Consider the following 17,916-nt stretch of genomic DNA (forward strand, 5'->3'; position numbering starts at 1 on the left):
AATCCGAAGCTTTAGGCTCATTTGGAGTGTAAGTCAGAACCCTTTTCTGTCTATAAAATGATATTTTATTTTGTCCTATATCTGTGGGGCCACCTGTAGATTTATTAAAAGCCAGCTGAATGTTCCTATGCATCTTAAACCTCATAGTAAAACATGGGTAGAGACTGTTTCCTTGAATTACATCCTGGTATGTTATGAAGGATTTTGACATTTGAGCCCACCTCTTATTACTATACATACCTTAAGTGCATGGACACAATGAGTAGGGGAATGTTCTCAGAGGCATTTCCTACACCCTTGGGACAGGGGGACGTAGCAAAGTATGCTATTGACCATACAAATTAATCAGTGAATTGGTGTGGCCACTACTCACATTATGGAATTGATATTTTTAATGTGTGAAGTAGTTTGCAGACAATCCAACAACCAAATCTGGATGTGAACTGGCATGAAACAGGTCCCTACAGCATTGGGGTCATGGAGGCAAACTGTCCTAATCAATTCTGTATTATGTGAAGATGTGTGTCTCTAAAAGCTAAGAAACTTAATTCAACATATGCAAACTTCTAGATAGGTAATTACTTCGGAAGCTTAAGGTGTGTACCAGATACACACCTGGGCCCTGCTATGAATCAGAGCATCCCTACTCTGATTCCCCAAACCCTGCCTAATTGCATATCATATTTCCACTGTTACGCACCATTGGAGAATTACTATTGCAATGGAGCCAAAAGAACATTCTTAAATTTAAAGAATTCTAAATTTATCACAAAATATAGTACAATCTTTTACAAAATATTTCTTCATAGATTGTTGAATTACAAAGATATATAAACAAGTCAAAGATTGATCCTTTAGATAACCAGCAGCCTTCACTACGTCAGCCAACAGGTTTTACAGTGTCTATCACTACCGCTTCTTCAGATCCCTAATCTGACTTCTCACTCAACTTTGTTCTCGAATCTTAAGTGAAGATTTTTGGAGCTCTCTTTTCTCAAGTTTCCTTTATAGATTTCTATATCTGCACTGTCACAAGCTACCTCCTCTCATTAAATGAACTCTGTATTAAGAATTCCATATCTCTGATTTGTTATACTCCCCAGAGTTCTCACTCTACCACAAGTACTGGCACATCCACAAGGCACAAATAATCATCCTATTTGTGATTACATTGGAAATATGATATGTAATTCAATATATCTTAGGATGTAATTAGCACCAGCATGTGGCAATTACAAACTCATAGGTGCATTGAAATGTAAACAAGCTCTAATGCATCTACAATGTTTCTGCTTGGTGATATTTATCATTGGTTACTTTTCCATTTAGATCTACCTTGATGGACCCTTTGGGGAGGGGCACCAAGAGTGGAACAAGTTTGAGGTATCAGTCCTTGTGGGAGGAGGCATTGGGGTAACTCCCTTTGCTTCTATTCTCAAAGATCTGGTCTTCAAATCATCTGTCAATTCCAAGATCCTGTGTAAGAAGGTAAGGATATTGTAACTAAATACAAAAATAAATAATATGTATTAACAGTAGCTGTAATCGGAAATAACTAATACTGAAAAAAAAAAATCAGATTTATTGTTTGCAATATTGTATAGAGGGCTTGCATGCATAGCTTTTGAAATGTGTAGTGCTTCATATTTTAATCCCTATAATAAGGGAATGAACAGTACATTATTCACATTTTAAAAAAAACAATAGTAAAGCAATGTATAATTTTGAAAATATACATAGTACATTTATTAATAGTTATTTATGATTTATGTCCATATCCACATATAAGGAAAGCTATATTTTGAACTTTACATAGAGCCAGAGTGGCATAATAATAAGTATGGTACTTTGTAAGAAGTAGGGATGTGCAATTTTTAAATGTTGCTGGCTACAAAGTTCATAACTTTGTAAAACGCAACTTTGAGTACTTTGTACAAATATGTTTGAGGATTGAAATTCTTCTCAAAATTATTTAGTGGGAGATTTTGTCATGAAGGATTTTGTTGGAGCATTATCCCATTGAGATATGTTTTGTTGATTTCTTCTCACACACTTATTCACATTGCCAGCATCAAAAAGTTGAAGATCTTGGCTAAGTTTAAAAACAAATTTTCCATGAATGAGTCATGGGCGCATTTTGCCCACTTTTCCCTTTTCCAATTTTTCCTGCATCTGGGGGGCCATTGTAGAATTTCCCTACCTTGGACTGCCATTGTAACACATTGCGGTCCTGAGCATAGAAACTGTGGGATGGTCGGGATAATAGGGTGGGGTGACTGGAACTATTACCCAGTGGTCCTCTGGGTAATAGACTGCTGGGTCACAGATTTCTATCATCAGAACAGGTGAGGCTCCAGCCGCAGAAACCCTATGATTGTCGGGATGGAAGGATTGGCGGCAAACTTCCAACCCTTCATTTGCATTTCCACTCTGCCTTCTTTTTTCTTTTTCATTGCATACCCTAACGCTTATAATAGCAGGTGCTCCGGTCTGAAACTAAAGTAGGTTTTCTGTGGGTGGTATTGAAGGGAATATGAAGCAATCACTTGGATTGCTGTCTTTCCCGCAATGCCCGAACATTTACAACTTAGAAGCTGTCAGTTGGGGGAAGCTTTCACTTTAAGAATGGATACTACCCCCTTTTGTGTATTCAAATCAAATCATTGATACATGCTTTCCAGTTTGGAAGGAGGAGGGGGAAAACATACTCCTCCTTCTAAAATAGAATAAATAGAACAGAATGTGCCGCAAACGACATGTTGTAAATCAGAAACAATTTTGTGGCGAATGTATCATTACTACATTGTATCTTGACCTTTTGTGTTCTCAAAGCCACACAATTTGAGAACCACAGGCTTTGAAACTACAGATGGGCTTTATATATCAGGCCCAAAGTTTCTTGTAAGTCAATGAGAGATAGTTCTCTGTTTCTCTCTTGGTCTCTAGTAGTAATTTCAAGAGTTGAACTTCCAGGAGAGAAGGTTGTCTATAGCTTTCATTCAAATACTTGGCTGTTAAGACTATGAGAAGGTAAGCCTTGGCTAATAGGAGGTAGCAAATAGGTGTACAGTTTGCCCACGCCTGGGAAGTATTACTTAAGAATGTGTTATGGTTAGACCTTTCTATCTTATTTAATCTCACTGAGAGTCAGGAGAGTGGCTCTCAGATTAGCTGATTGTCACAGTTTTTCATTTGACCTGAACCTTACTGCATAGCCCAGTAAACGTTTGTTAGAGTGAATATTATTTGCCAACAAAATTATTTTTTTAATTAAAACTGTGCAAAGCCTACATTTAAATAGCACATTTACTAAACACAAGGATATGTAGTAGGGGATCATGCTTTAATGTTAAAAAGCCTGTAATTGAGTTAAATGAGTGCTGATTTAAGTTAGCCTACCTGTCAGTGCCATGTTAATTCAAAATAATGCATTAACATTCAAAGCCCTTTTTTCTCATTTAGATTGTTGTTTGCACAAGATGTTTTTTCTTCTCTTTGTTACAGATGTTGTAATTTTCCGGTAGCCTTCTGTTAGCTAGTGATTAGGCAGGGGGTAGAGGAGGCAACAGGAGGAATGAGTTATGAAAGGAACAGTCTAGGCTAAAGAATCCAAAGAATGTAACTTTTCAAGGCCTAAAGTCTATACCCTGATGTACCAGTGTGTGAAAATGTAGAGTTTGCCTATTTCGCAGAGTTTACTGAAGCACTTTTGGAGAACACAGGAGATAAAAGGAAATAATGTTGCAATATATAATATTGTGTGTTTCTATTAGTGCGTGTCCCTAGAGTAGCATCCAGATGAGGAATTCTGGATTCCTTCCCAAACTCTCTGACAGGACTGATCTTTGAGCTTTATACTTTTCTACACAACACGTTGCTCAGTCTATTTTTCATTGATTATCTGCTGAGTATATTTTCCAGCTTGACATGCAGAGGCTTTATGCGTATGCATTGATTTATCTCATCAGAATTCTTTATTGAGTACCTGAACTGACACCTTATTTTCACCTCATTCTAATACATTTAGATTAGGGGACTTCCTATATGGAAAACTCTTGTTGTATTATAACAATAATCGGTGTTATTGTGAGTAATATTTTATTTGACATTATATTGAAATATCAATTACTGGATTCTGTTTCTTTCCAATGTGGATGTTTAAAAGACTAATTTTTATTGAATAAAATGAATAAAAACTAAAAGACTTAAGAAGGAAACTCTTTATCTCATTTAAAAATATATGCGTTGACTGTACTAACAGTCCTTAATGAGTTAACATGTCAGTTGGATTAATGTAGATGATTGACCCTCACTTATCCTTGTCGACGAACAAAGGTCCATACGACCAGTGGTGAAGGTTAATTAATGATTACACCAGAAGATTGAGATATAGAAAACCCTGTTTCCTCATTTTCTAATTTACTCTGTGAGGGAGCGGTCGAGAGAATGCTTTATTCATGATTGGGAAAAAATTGTGTTCACCGTCTTTTCTCTGTCAACAAGGACTATACATAGGATCACAACATCCAGCCATGCTTTGTGTATTGCTGAGTACAGCTCTAAATGTGTATGTGTTATTAGGAACAGAGCTCTAAAAGATTTTGGGTATTATCAAGATCAGTTCCCTATGTGTGATAGTATCAGAAACTTAGCTTTGAATATGTCTGTACTATCAGGAAGATATTTGTGAGATGCCTGAGCATTATAAAAATTAAAGCATTGAGTAAGTGGGCATTTTCAGAAAATATATTAGGAGTTAATCTGGGTATGATCCGGAGAAAAGCTATTAGCAAATCAGTTATCCGAGTAACGCTTTGAGTTACTCTGGGTATTACCAAAATATGATCTATTAGTTATTATTAAGAATAGAATATCAACAGTAAAAAATATGAGTGACACTTCGGCAAAAATGCTGAGCTCTTCTGTCGGGGCTACTCGAGCCAGAGCTCTGCGTGAGTTGCCTGATAATATAAACAGGGCTTTAGCTAACACAAAGCTCTGGGTGACAGGCATTTCATTGTTTCTGGATAGTATCAATGGGAGAATTGTGAGGGACTTCTATGTCATTTTAACAAGAGAACTGTGAAAGAGTCTTTGTGATCTTTATCAAGATTACGGCTGTGAGTGAATGCAGGTATTCCCAAATATAAAGCAATTTCATAGTCATAAAGTATGAATTGTATGAATAGCACATCACATTCCCCTAGTGTTGAACCTTGCTGACACTGGCAATTTTATCAAGCCTACATACATACAGTGAACGGCAGGATCCTATGTGATTTAGAAAATCTTTATGAACCGGTTGTACCCCAAGCAGGAGTTAGAGATGGATGTGCTGACTAAGTTTCTGGTGTATTTGTGTCAGCATCAAGACACATTTTCAATAGAGAATCTGCTCACTGTAAATAACCAGGAATTACTAAACATCCTTTTTACAACAATGTAATTTTATATTCAGAACTATGTGCTGATTATTATTGAACAATGTTTTTGCAAAACTATCTGCTTCATTGTGGTTCATTTGACAATTGACACAACTGGACAACATTTCTTCTCTGAAGCATCACTTTTCTTTTTTTGCAAATAATATTCTGAGTTGGTTATAGCCAGTGTCCTCATGATTTAAGTTCTGTTTGCAAGTAGTGTATCCAGTCTATGTTTTTTCTTTGCACTGAGACAATGAGATGACAATTAGAGTGAAGCTTAAGTGGTCTATGATGCCATTCAGAATCCACTGTCACACATAATACAGGGAGCAAGGAATAATGGGGAAGCCATACATTACATTGTCTCTGCTCCATGTCCCAAATGCAAAACAAATGACCTCCTGCACCCAACACCTTCCATGAGTCTCCTTCCTACGCCCCTCTGGAAGCAGTGCTCCCTGCTGGCATTGGAGCAGAGAGCCAGTGCCACACTAACAGGCTCTCAAAGATCCATGTCAGAGCAACCTGGCATTCATTTTTGACAATAAACTATTTCTATTTAGACTTTTGCTACATCTTAGCAGTGAATAACCAGATTTTGTATCAGGTATTCAGGTTAGTTGTTTTCAGCGAGAGCCATACATAAATATTGAATACACAAGACTGCCAGTTCCTGAATGCTAATAAAAGCGACTCTACTTTGTTAACTTGAAATTCAAAGGAAAGGTCACTACCTAGCTAGTCTACAAATCATTTAACATTTCTTTGCATGGTAAGTTTACTGTGATTTGGTAGGGTGGCAGTGTCTTTTTTGGGGCGTGAACGTGAAAATAAAAAGTACACTTTTATAAGCATTAAATTTATGCCAGTTTGATGTCATCCATTTCTACCCTTAGGAATTTAGTAATGTTATTAGGTATTTGACATATAAGAGAGTCTGCAAAATGGGTATGCATGAATACACACTGCCTTTGCAGCTGTTGTTTGTTAGGATATCTTGTTTTAAATATTGTGCTGCATAAAAAAACAAATGCCTGAATGTTGACTACCAAAATACCAATAAGGTAAGTATACAGGCAAAATATAGATTAACTATTAACTCTTTACTATTCTAGATATATATGTCATCAAGGTAGGCATAGTAAACCTATACCTATAAAAGTTTACCTCCATGATATTTTAGTAGTTAATATTTAAGATTTGATATTTTGTTAACACAATATTTAAAACTAAATATTCGAATAGAATACCCTTTAGGGGATCTGAGGAGATTTAGTCACAGTTTTGCGTAAATCTGCAGCAGGATCAGTCCCAGTGATATGATGCATGATTGTTAATGTTAAAGCAGCTCTACTTTCTCGTCTACTTCTCATTACCAGGCATCTTTTGAACGCATTTCACCTTCTCACATTTGATTCAAGAAATGGCATACTTCTCATTTATACTCACAGGGGTTATGTCTTTTCAGGTTTACTTCATCTGGGTGACCCGGACCCAACATCAGTTTGAGTGGGTGGCTGACATCATTCGGGAGGTGGAAGAAAATGACAAAAATGATCTGGTGTCCGTCCACATTTACATCACACAGCTAGCCGAGAAGTTTGACCTCCGCACTACCATGCTGGTAAGAGGGCATAGACAGGTCGGGTAGGGAAGCAAAGTTTCAGTATCACATTCAATCTCAATGATGACAATATGCTTATTTGTTCATGAGGAGGAGACAAAACAATTCATTAGCAAACTGGGACTTATGGTAATTTTGCAGAAGGGCTCATACCCTTTATGAAGATGATGCAATGGTTAGTAATAGAAACAAAGACGGATGGGTATGTTATAATCATTCTCCTCATCATCACCTCAGTTCCTCCGTCATTCTGCTGCCCAGCCTATTCTCCCAAATATATCCAAGCATCCAGGAGTGTATAACAGGTTGCATTTTGATGTGATGCTAGGAATGCAAGATTACCAATAGGTTTCTTGGAAGCTTACATGTAGATACGCTTATAAATAGGTGTAATTTTGTTTTATTTTATTGTATTTTCCTTTTAAGTTTGCATTGATGAGTATCACAAATGTGTTTAAGATATTTTATTTCTTTCTTCTTTGTCGAGGCATTTCTCTAGTAAAATGTTTTTACAAGCAGCAATACAACATTCAATATACAATATAATGCTGGCACAACTGAACATATAAGTATGTGTGTATTCATTATGTATGTACACATTATATGGTATTTCTATAGTACAAGGCAGAGTGCTGTACAAAGTTAAAGGCAAGCATAAAGTCAACAATTAAGAGGAGATGGAGCTGAGTTGAGGATGGTAATGCATTGTAATGTAGTGTCCCTTAAAGAGGTGAGTCTTCAATTCTTTCCTAAATTAAAGCACTGTTGGGGCTGTCCTGATGTATACAGGGATGCTGTTCTAGATCCTGGGTGCATAGATGGAAAAGCTGCTTTTTATTTCATTTCCACTTCTTAGTCTATAGTCTGATGGTGTCATGACTGTGGGTCATCGGGGACTAGTGAAGGTTTCTTTAGGAGTGGCAGAGCCTGGCCTATCTAGAGAGCTTCTGGGAATATGCCTTCAGTGAGTGAGGCATTATAAATAGTAAGTAGGGGTAAGTAAGAGACCATCCCCAGAGAAAGCAATGATGAAAGACAATAGTAAGACATTACCTTCATAAGAAATGATTTTGAGGAAGTTGAGTATGTCAACAAGATCTACGAAAGATAGCGTGTTGGAGGAAAACCATTGAAGACTTCTACAGGAAGTGGAGTGAGGAATAGGCACACCTGATACAGTGCTTGATTGTGTGAAACAGCGTTTTGTTTTTGTTGGTGGCTTTATTGATGGTGTTGGAATAGTATTTTACTTTGGTAGATGTGATGAACTATCTGCATGTTGAGAAGAGGGACTTCAGTTGTCGTGTAGTTCCTATAACCTATACAGGATCTGCGCATTTGGATAACATAAACCGTGGGATTGGTTGCAGACTTGTTCTGTATACCCCCACTGGATATGTTAGCCTGTCTGTATCAGCTAGCTCACAGTGCCACTAGAATCTCCTCTTATTGGGGAGAGAATAGTTTTTGGTGACCTCAGAACATGACAACCCTGATCCCTAATAATCATGGAAACAATATACTACCTTTAACTCAGTCACTCATGCTCACTTAGTTTGTCTCAGAGATACACAGAATAAAACATACTGGGCGTTCTGTCAATAAGAATTTATTGAACAGTTGTTATTCTAGTGTAGAAGAGATGAGCTGTAACAACCATTAGACAGTAGCAGAGGTATATGATTAGCAGTACTATAAACGTAAAGGGATGGTACAGTTCTACCATTCTGCAGTAATCATGAATATATACAAGTAAATGTAAATGTATGTGTCTTGTAAAGCGCACTGCTGCCCTGAGGCGTCGTGGCGCTGTAGACCGCTGGGGAACCCGTCCTGGCTATCCCTGTGAGATGGTCCCTCCTGGGTATCTCCAAGGTGAAACCAGGCATCCCCGGCGAATGTGGGGGGCCGTTGTGGAGATGAGGCAAGCTAATGCCCAGAGTTGCCGAGTGTGTTCCTGGTTAGAGTAGGTACCGAGCCGAGAATTATCGAGTCCGTTTTGACCCTGGTCCACAACCCTGCCGCGTCGGGAATTGAACCCTGATCCCTGGCCGATTCTCTGCTTGCGGATCTGCCACCTCTAACCAGTGAGCCACACCTCTCCACGTGTACATAAAAGTACATAAAATACATGATAAAAAGTGCGTACTCCTACGGTGCCTCCCTAACTAGATGTACCTAAATGTACCTAGCATATGTAGGTGTTATGCCAAGAATCCCTCTAGGATCTAGTCAACCCCATTACCTGAGAATGAGAGAATATGGGTCCCCATCCTGGTCTTGAGTTGGACACCCTGCGAGGGATGTTAGACCATTGCGAGCTGGAGTGTCTGCATGCAGGAACCTCAGCGTCTCTGGTCAGTCTGTCAGCCGGGAAGTCACGCTCTCCTCTGCCTTTCTAAGCAAGACATGATGGTTATATACCCATAGGTCTCCCCAGGGGTCCTACCTTGCTGTGTTACTGTGTTGGCCTAAAGAATGACGTCGGACCTGAACTTTATACAGAGATATTATACAGGAGATGGTAGTCCTGCTGTGCTTCCAAGAAACCTCATGCATAATGTATGAGATTCGAACTAGGGAAAACCCGCGTTCTGAATGCAGTGTCGTATCTAGGTAAAAGGTCTGTCCCTAAGAACCGTTAGGTATGTAATGTGGGGAAGAATATAGGTGAACGGTTGCAAAGTTACCTGCGCCTATATAGGGTACCTATATGGAATATAACACAGTATCAAGAGGGCCTCAGGAATTCTGTTTTTCTATCATTTTCTTTCCTGTCTGTGGATGGATCACTTATTGTCAGCAAGCTCTTTGAAGTTCCAGGGTGCTGAAGGCTTTGGCTTGCACTTGTGTCCTGTAATTGGGGTGTGTATGTTTCCAACAACTTGTTGAAGTTGTTTACAAGGGTGTTGGCATTGGATGTGGAGCTGATATGGTGAGAGGTGAATTCAAGTTTAAGGTTGTCTGTGGAAAAGTCTTTTAATAGATCTGAAGATTTAGTATTCTCTTTTCTTTTGACCTTGGTTTGTTAGTAGGAAGCTAAGCATGAAGATAGAGATGTCAAAGTGGTTGGTCCAGTCCAGGGATATGGGTAATTTCCACAGGATTCTTAGTCAAAAGGTCACATCCTCAACCTTGTCTTTACAAGGTTGAGGATGTGACCTTTTGGCATGATAGTAGCTCGATGGAGTTGAGTGTCGCTTTCTTGCCTAGGATGCAGGACCAGGAGGGCCTATGGATGACAGCGAGGCCTCCTCCCTTTTTATGTGTATGGCACACACAATGGATGCCTTAGCCTTTGGGAAGAAGGACATCTTGAATATGCAAAGAACTATGTTTCTGTGATGAGGAGGGTGCCAAAAATGTGATAGAGGATGCAGTGTGTGATGTCTGGTCCATGGAGTACTGCAGAGCAAGTGCTGATGAGCATTAATTGGAATGTGTATTCTGTAGTTTGAGGGTATGTGGTAGTTAGTTAGATGTGTACAGGGTTGGGTCTATTTGCCGTGCACATGCTATTTAAGCATATGGGTCATCTAAGTCTGGGTGCAATTGTGGGGATTGGCAGTATCTGGTGGTGGGAAAGGCACATGATTCTATCTTACCCTGTAAGTTTCTGTGGAACATGAGTTCTGGGCCAGAGTAATTCCTGGCCCTAACATACCCAAACAGGCGATACCCTTGTTTGTGACTGCCCTTAGCGAGGGGCACCTGGTAAATAGGACGCCCTGAAGGGTTGAGTCAGGAGAAGGCAGGAAGAGATATCACTTTCTATGCAGATGGATGATGGGAAATCCAAAGATGTAACTTCCTGTGCAGATGGATGATTGTGACGTAATTCCATGTTCAGAAGGATTATGGGAAATTAAGCCCTCTTCTTTTAAAGGTGATTTTGTCAGGAACCAGTGATGTCAATTCTTGTGCAGATGGATGATGGGGAATCCAATGATGTCACTTCCTGTGCAAACAGATGATGGGAAAGGCAGTGGTGTCACTTTCTATGCAGATGAATGATGGGAAAATATATGAAAGCAAGAACAAGAACATTCTATAGAGATGGATACAAACTGTTTCAGCCACATTGCACAAAGTGTTGAAACCTTCACAGTTTTTGAAACAAGGTAATATAGGGGGAAGAGAGAGAGAGCAAGCATTGACAAAGCCAATAGGTCTCAGCTGCGAAAACTATTGGCTGTGGTATTAAGAATAAGAATATTAGAATTAAGCTTGCAGCCATCTCAGGGTGTCATATGAGGACCTAACCACACTTTACATGTCTGATTTAATATAACAATTACAGGAAAGTAGTTTTAGAATTTACTATCCTGAAGTTACTTAAAGCAGCCCTGTAGCAAGCCCAAATATTGGAGAGCAAATTGCTTCAATGCCATTACCCGAAGAAATTCATGACTAGGGCAAGAAAAGGGCACGAAATAACAACCGAGAGGCCCTCTTGGAACATCATGAGAAACAGGAGAATGAAAAGGTTGTATGTGTCACAACGTACACCCCAATTTCTAACAAAGTCCAAACCATAATACAAAAGCACTGGCATATACAGAGTGGAGCAGGGAAACAATGGACCGCACCCCTATTCGCATTCAAGAGAAATTCGAACAGCTGCGAATAACTGGTCCATGCTAAAATACCATCTACACCTATCCAAACTCAGCAAACCCTATGGGATCGTCAACGAACAGTTGGCCACTACCCATGCGGGAATTGCGTGGCATGTCAGTACACCCACCACACCAAGGAAGTGGAACTACAAACAGGAAAACCCTGGATTTTGAAGAACTTTACCAACTGCAACAGCGAGAATGTTGTTTTTCTGATCAAATGTCCTTGCAACCTCTTTTACGTGGGTATAACACTGCGGAAGATAAAAATAAGAATCAATGAACATCGTAGCACCATCAAATGCAAAAGGAATAACACCAAATCGACACGTCATTAACTAGAACAAGGCCACAGAGAAGAGGACCTGGAATGGGCCATCCTGGAGAAGATGCCCCCAGGTGTCCCAACCATACAAAGAAACTCCATACAAGGGACCAACACTGGGTTTATCGCCTCAAATCATGGGAAATAGGCCTCAACAATGATATCCCATGGCTTCATAAATAGCTGATACTCATTTTCATCACAGCTGTGCCTTTCTCCACCTAACTAAAGAGAAATTACCAATTTGGGCACCTTTATAAATCGCATGCAAAGCCTCATTCAGCTAACAGCGGGGAAGAGGCAAGTACAGATCGTAGGAGCATCACGAGGGCTGCACCTTGAGGCAGTAAGGGGGTGACTGTGATGGATGTGTGAAAAAAAAGTCGTTTCTTAGCCCATAGAGCTCGTTTTCAGGGTCAGTACGAATGTGTGAGTGCAATAGATTCACAACCTGATTTAATTTACTAAAGACCCTTCTTTTACTCTGATTATAGAGTGTGACTACAGGGTTCCCTCAATACCCCCCTTCCCATAAGACATCCCAACCCCTAACCGGGGGTAAGATTGTGAGCTGGACTCACAGTATCCGTTCATGTGCACCACGCTTGCATTGACATGTATGTTTGCATCCACATGCATTATAATGTTCATCTGCATGATACAAATCTGATTCTTTTTCCCTGGTATTAAAACCATTTTTGACACTGTGTTAACCTTTATCTTTACAGGTTTCAAGTTTACACAGTAGAATTTGACAAAGGTCACCCTACCAAGTGGATTTATCTTAGTCTTTTGGAGACTAGATAGGAAGCCTATTACTACGTCCTGATGAATGACATGGACCCTCCTGGCCACATTGGCAGAAACATGTTGACGACACTGATGGGGATGGGGAACTAAACCCCTGTGTCCCCACCCTAGCTTTTAATATTAAGCAAACCCCATAGAAATACAATTACATGTGGAGTTTGCATTAATTTTTAAATCACTCACTCACCTCTTTGCACGGGCCCCCACTTTGTTGTAGAAGTACCTCCTTGTCTCTATCAAACACAGCTTTTAGAGAGCAAGGACTGCCGATGATAAAGCATGGCACCTGGTGGTGTGTGAGGCTAGTCCTTCCAATTTTTTTATATGCCCAACACCACACAGAAGAAAGCGCCTTTTTCCATCTTCAGGGTAGCTTCTTTTTGTGTGTATCTTTGTCTGCAGACCCCATACCTTAGCCTATAGATGGTAGATCTACATCATGAACGCTGTCTAGCTCTTCTTCCTGGAAAGGTCCCTCTCCAAGTGTCTCTCACCTATTTGTGTATCTCACTAAAAACCCAAGTATACTGTCCAAACAATAGCTACATCAGTATGTTTTGTCTAAGGGCTAAGGTCTGGCAGAACAAAATGACAAGTGGCATTGTTCGACCTTGCACATAATGTTCAGTCAACATTCCAGGAACATGCAGTGAGTGAACACAGTGATGAGTTCTCATGTGAAAGCAATCATTGAAAGTATTGCAAAAGATATGGGCCACGTGACACCACCTATAGGTAATTTCAATGAAAGTAGTTTATAATATGTAGGTGTGTTCTTTTCTAATTATGTTTGAATATGTTTACATCGATTTACACAAAAGGAGGAAAGTGGATGAAATTAATAACGAGTGGAGATAGAAGTTTAAGCTCAGAATTTGAGATTTCAAAAATAGGAAATATAAAAAAAGAATCTGTGGAAATCAAATAATGTGATCCATCAAGAATCACTCATTTTTCCCCTTAAGTTTTCGATGTACTGTTTGCCTTCCTCTCACCTTACCATATAGCTCTGAATATTTTATTTTGTGATGAATGGCGCCTGCCTTGAAGCTCGGCTGTTTCTGGCATTCCTAAACCCTAATATTTGATGATTTTTATATATTTTTGTCATATCTAATGTACATTTGTTTGAAACATAAACGCTGCGAGCTGAAAAGCTGCATTGATTGCAGTCTTGCTTTCCACAGTGAGTGGATGATTACCACAGGGGCAATTACATATAAGAAAGTGTTACGGTCTAACTATACGGCGGTGCCTCTGTAAAGCTCACAGATACGGGTTCGTGATATGGCTGGGTTTGCCATTCTGGCATTCCCGGGTGGCCTGCAAGTATTGAGAGCATGGTCAATATATAACATACATTAGGAAAAGTTTGGTCTTTGTGAAAGTACTATGGCGATTCTTCTTTACGGCAATTGCTAAAATGCTTGGGTGATTGCTCATTAGTTCACGGGCCCGCGAGATACCATTCATCAACAGAATCATTTCCAGATTCCTTGTACGCCAGGGAGAAGGGACCTAGTGATAGCTTTCTTTCTAGGATGGCATTGGCTTGCCACACTCTCCGTTCCTCACAGCCCATGATGACGTTACCTTTTTCTCATTTCAGTATATCTGTGAACGTCACTTCCAGAAGGTGCTGAACAAGAGCTTGTTCACGGGCCTCCGCGCCATCACGCACTTCGGGAGGCCGCCGTTTGTCCCGTTCTTCAACTCGCTGCAGGAGGTCCACCCCGAGGTGAGTGGACATTTTGACATCAGGTTTGATTCCTCTGAAATAAATTCTCTTTTTCTAGATGATTAATAAGCGGCAAGGAGCCGATTACTTGAACCTCAATAATCTATACTATATTAAGGAATTCCACCCAATTCACTGCCATAAAAGTAGCTCTGTATTTACTAGTAACATTTTTAATGTCCATCTGTTTTGCAGAGTTTTATGTAGCGCGAACTTTACCCGAATCGGGTATCAGAGCACTGTACATAGCACCAGTTATGTTACATGAGGACACACATTCATTTTTGTTAGGCACAGGGAGATTAAGTGATTTGCCCAGAATCACAGGAGGTTCAGCGTCATTGCCGAGACTCAAACCCAGTTCCCCAGATTCAAGGTCGACCGCCCCAGCCTTTAGCCCAACTCCTCGCCCCATCTGGGCAACCCGCTCCCTGCAAGGACCTACATTCTCCTAGAAACACCTGTGGATATTTAGACATCAATGCTCCTTTTGGCTCACAACCCCTTGCGCTCTGAAGTGTTTACATCCAGGGTCCTTGAGAGTTCCTCCACTGCTGGTAGCATTATTCTTGAGCTGTACCTGTCTTCATAGAACCACTCACAGTGTGACAATAGCACACTATTGTCTTTCAAATAAAGGAACAAAGTTATAACCTGTCCTCCAAGGTCAAACACTAATCAGGGTGTAAGAAGATACTGCTACCCATGATCTTAATTCACATTACTAGCAAATACCGGCGGCCAAATGCTAAAGTAAGGCACGTTTACTGTGGTTTAGATTCAGCACATCTCAGTGGAATAAATAGGGTTTGCAATTGTGGCTTTATTAAGACTCTGCAAACACAAGGAGATGCTGGACGGAGTGCTGAAACTTTTCAAACACTCACCCCCAGTCACAGATCTGGGTTGAATCCATCATCATTCTTTAGCTCACTTTGCCACCCCTGTTCAGACATAGCAATATGCAAATCAGTCTTGACCCTGTGCCTTATGAGAATAGTCCAGCCCGAACTGCCAAGCCATGTCTTCACTGGAGTGGAAACAAACATCCTGGGACCGGTTAAGGGCTAACAGCCCTCTTCAGCCAGGCTAGCTTGAATCCAGTAGCAAAGTGAGCAAGGGACCCACGTCTGGGCATACCCTGCCAACTTAGGGCAAACAAAGCAAACACAAGGAGATGATGGACGGAGTGCTGAAACTTTTCAAACACTCACCCCCAGTCACAGATCTGGGTTGAATCCACCATCATTCTTTAGCTCACTTTGCCGCTCCGTCCATCATCTCCTTGTGTTTGCTTTCTGGGAAAGAAATTAACCCACACCCTCCATTTCAATTTGCTAGGCTTCTAAACGCACATTAGCCATTAAATAATGAAATGCTTTTTAACCCCTTCGGTGCGTCGGACGGCCCGGAGCCATCTGACGCACCAGTGCTCGTGTGCGTCGGATGGCCCCCGGCCGTTTTCGCACTTGGCACAGGGAATCCCTCTGGTGCCCGCACCAGAGGGATTCCCCTTCCCCCCAACAGCCTCGTGAGCAGGGGAAGAGCTTTCCTAGCTCCCGAGGCTGTTTCTTTGGTTTTCCTGAAATGACGATCAGCGCGCATGTCGCGCTGATGTCATTTCAGTGAAACCAAAACTGAAATGAGCCAAGACGCTCATTTCAGTTTCACTTTCCACATGCTCAGGAGGCTATCTCATGTTGGGGATCACCCCAGGAGGGCCCGGGGAGACCAAGGACATTTGTGCTGGCACAGTGATCCCACACAAAAATGTGTGGAAAAAGTGATTTTTATAGCTAAATTTGAGGTTTGCAGGGGATTCTGGGTAGGGAAACGTTGGGGTATCCACGCAAGCCATACCTCACGGACCTCCCCAGGGTGTCTAGTTTTCAGAAATGTGTGGTTTTGGTACGTTTCCCTAGATGGCCGCGAGCCTTGGGCCAAAAACCCAGATGCCCCCCCTGCAAAACCAGGTCGTTTTATGATAGGCAATTTTGAGGTTTCCACAATAAGTTTTGGGCCTATGCCTGTCGCGGGTACTTGACTCACCCACACGAGTGAGGTACTATTTTTATCGGGAGACCTGGGGGAATGCTGGGTCATAGGTAATTTGTGTTAGGCCGGTGATCCTACAACTTTCCCTCACAGAAATTTGAGAAACATTTGATTTTTTCATGAAAATTTGAGGTTGGTCGGGGATTCTGGGTAGGAAAACATTGGGGGGTCCACGCAAGCCGTACCTCACTGAACTCCCCAGGGTGCCTAGTTTTCATAAATGTGTGGGTTTGGTAGGTTTCCCTAAATAGTCTCGAACCTGGGCAAAAAAACAGATGCCCCCCCCCCCTCCCTGCAAAACCAGGTAGTTTAATGATAAGGAATTTTGAAGTCTCCACAGTATGATTTGTGCCATTTCCTGTTGCAACCACTATGCCTACCCACATAAGTGAGGTACCATTTTTATCGGGAGACCTGGGGGAATGCTAGGTGGTAGGAAATTTGTGTCAACACGTTGATCCCATAACATTCCCTTTGAGAAAAGGATGGAAAATATGCATTTTTCAGCTAAATCTGAGGTTTGCAGGGGATTCTGGGTAGTGAAACGTTGGGGGATCCACGCAAGACATTCCTCCCTGGACTCCCCAGGGTGTCTACTTTTCAGAAATGTGTTCGGTTTGGTAGGTTTCCCTAGATAGCCCCTGAGCCTTGGGCCAAAAACCCAGGTCCTCCCCCTTGCAAAACCAGGTCGTTTTGAGAAGGTGATTTTGTTGTCTCCACCAGTGGCGGCCGGTAAGTTTTGGAGGGAGGCAGGCGGATGGGACACACACACACATGCACACACACACGCAAACAGGTTCATTCACAACACTCCTTCACAAACATTCATACATGCACGCACCAAACAATTTAAAATGACAATAAATCACACTTACTTTCAGTCAGCTCTGCACTGCCTCAGGGGTTCAGAAGGCTTGGGACTGCTGCCTTCCCTCATTGGCTGACCTAAGGTCAGCCAATGAGGGAAGGCAGCAGTCTCAACGTTATCACAGAGTGGGATGAGCTCAGTGAGACTACTGACCCCTCCCGATTCTGTGATGAAGTGTCACTGATTGACACTCAACCCTGCGCACTTCAAGGCTTAAAACTGAAGCGCCAAGGTGTGAGGCAATCAGTGACCCCACCCCTCGTCACTGAGGGGAGGGCCTCAGCAATCTTTGCTGAGCTGAGAATGTCACTCCCACCAGAGCTCTGACTTTCTCTGCCCAACAAAGTTCAGTTCAGGCTGCCAAGAGCCAGCGCTAAATACGCATGTCTGGCTCTTGGCTGCTTAAACTGAGTGTGAACAGTGTCTGTCAGGCTGAATTTTGTTCAGTCTG

The 17,916-nt window shown here is 41.3% G+C and overlaps 1 protein-coding gene across 3 annotated transcripts in view; it reads left to right on the plus strand.

Moving 5' to 3' along the window:
* The window catches only part of LOC146860186 (dual oxidase 1-like), a 1,129,619-nt gene that overhangs the window by 1,098,357 nt on the left and 13,346 nt on the right, over positions 1-17,916 (plus strand). For all 3 annotated transcript variants that reach the window (XM_085644023.1, XM_085644022.1, XM_085644024.1), the window contains 3 exons: positions 1,330-1,488; positions 6,895-7,050; positions 14,414-14,542. In XM_085644023.1, the coding sequence (XP_085500149.1) occupies positions 1,330-1,488; positions 6,895-7,050; positions 14,414-14,542 (444 nt within the window). The remainder of the gene's footprint in view (positions 1-1,329; positions 1,489-6,894; positions 7,051-14,413; positions 14,543-17,916) is intronic.

This window comes from Triturus cristatus, chromosome 3_1 (assembly GCF_964204655.1).
Source record: "Triturus cristatus chromosome 3_1, aTriCri1.1, whole genome shotgun sequence".
Lineage (NCBI taxonomy): Eukaryota > Metazoa > Chordata > Amphibia > Caudata > Salamandridae > Triturus > Triturus cristatus.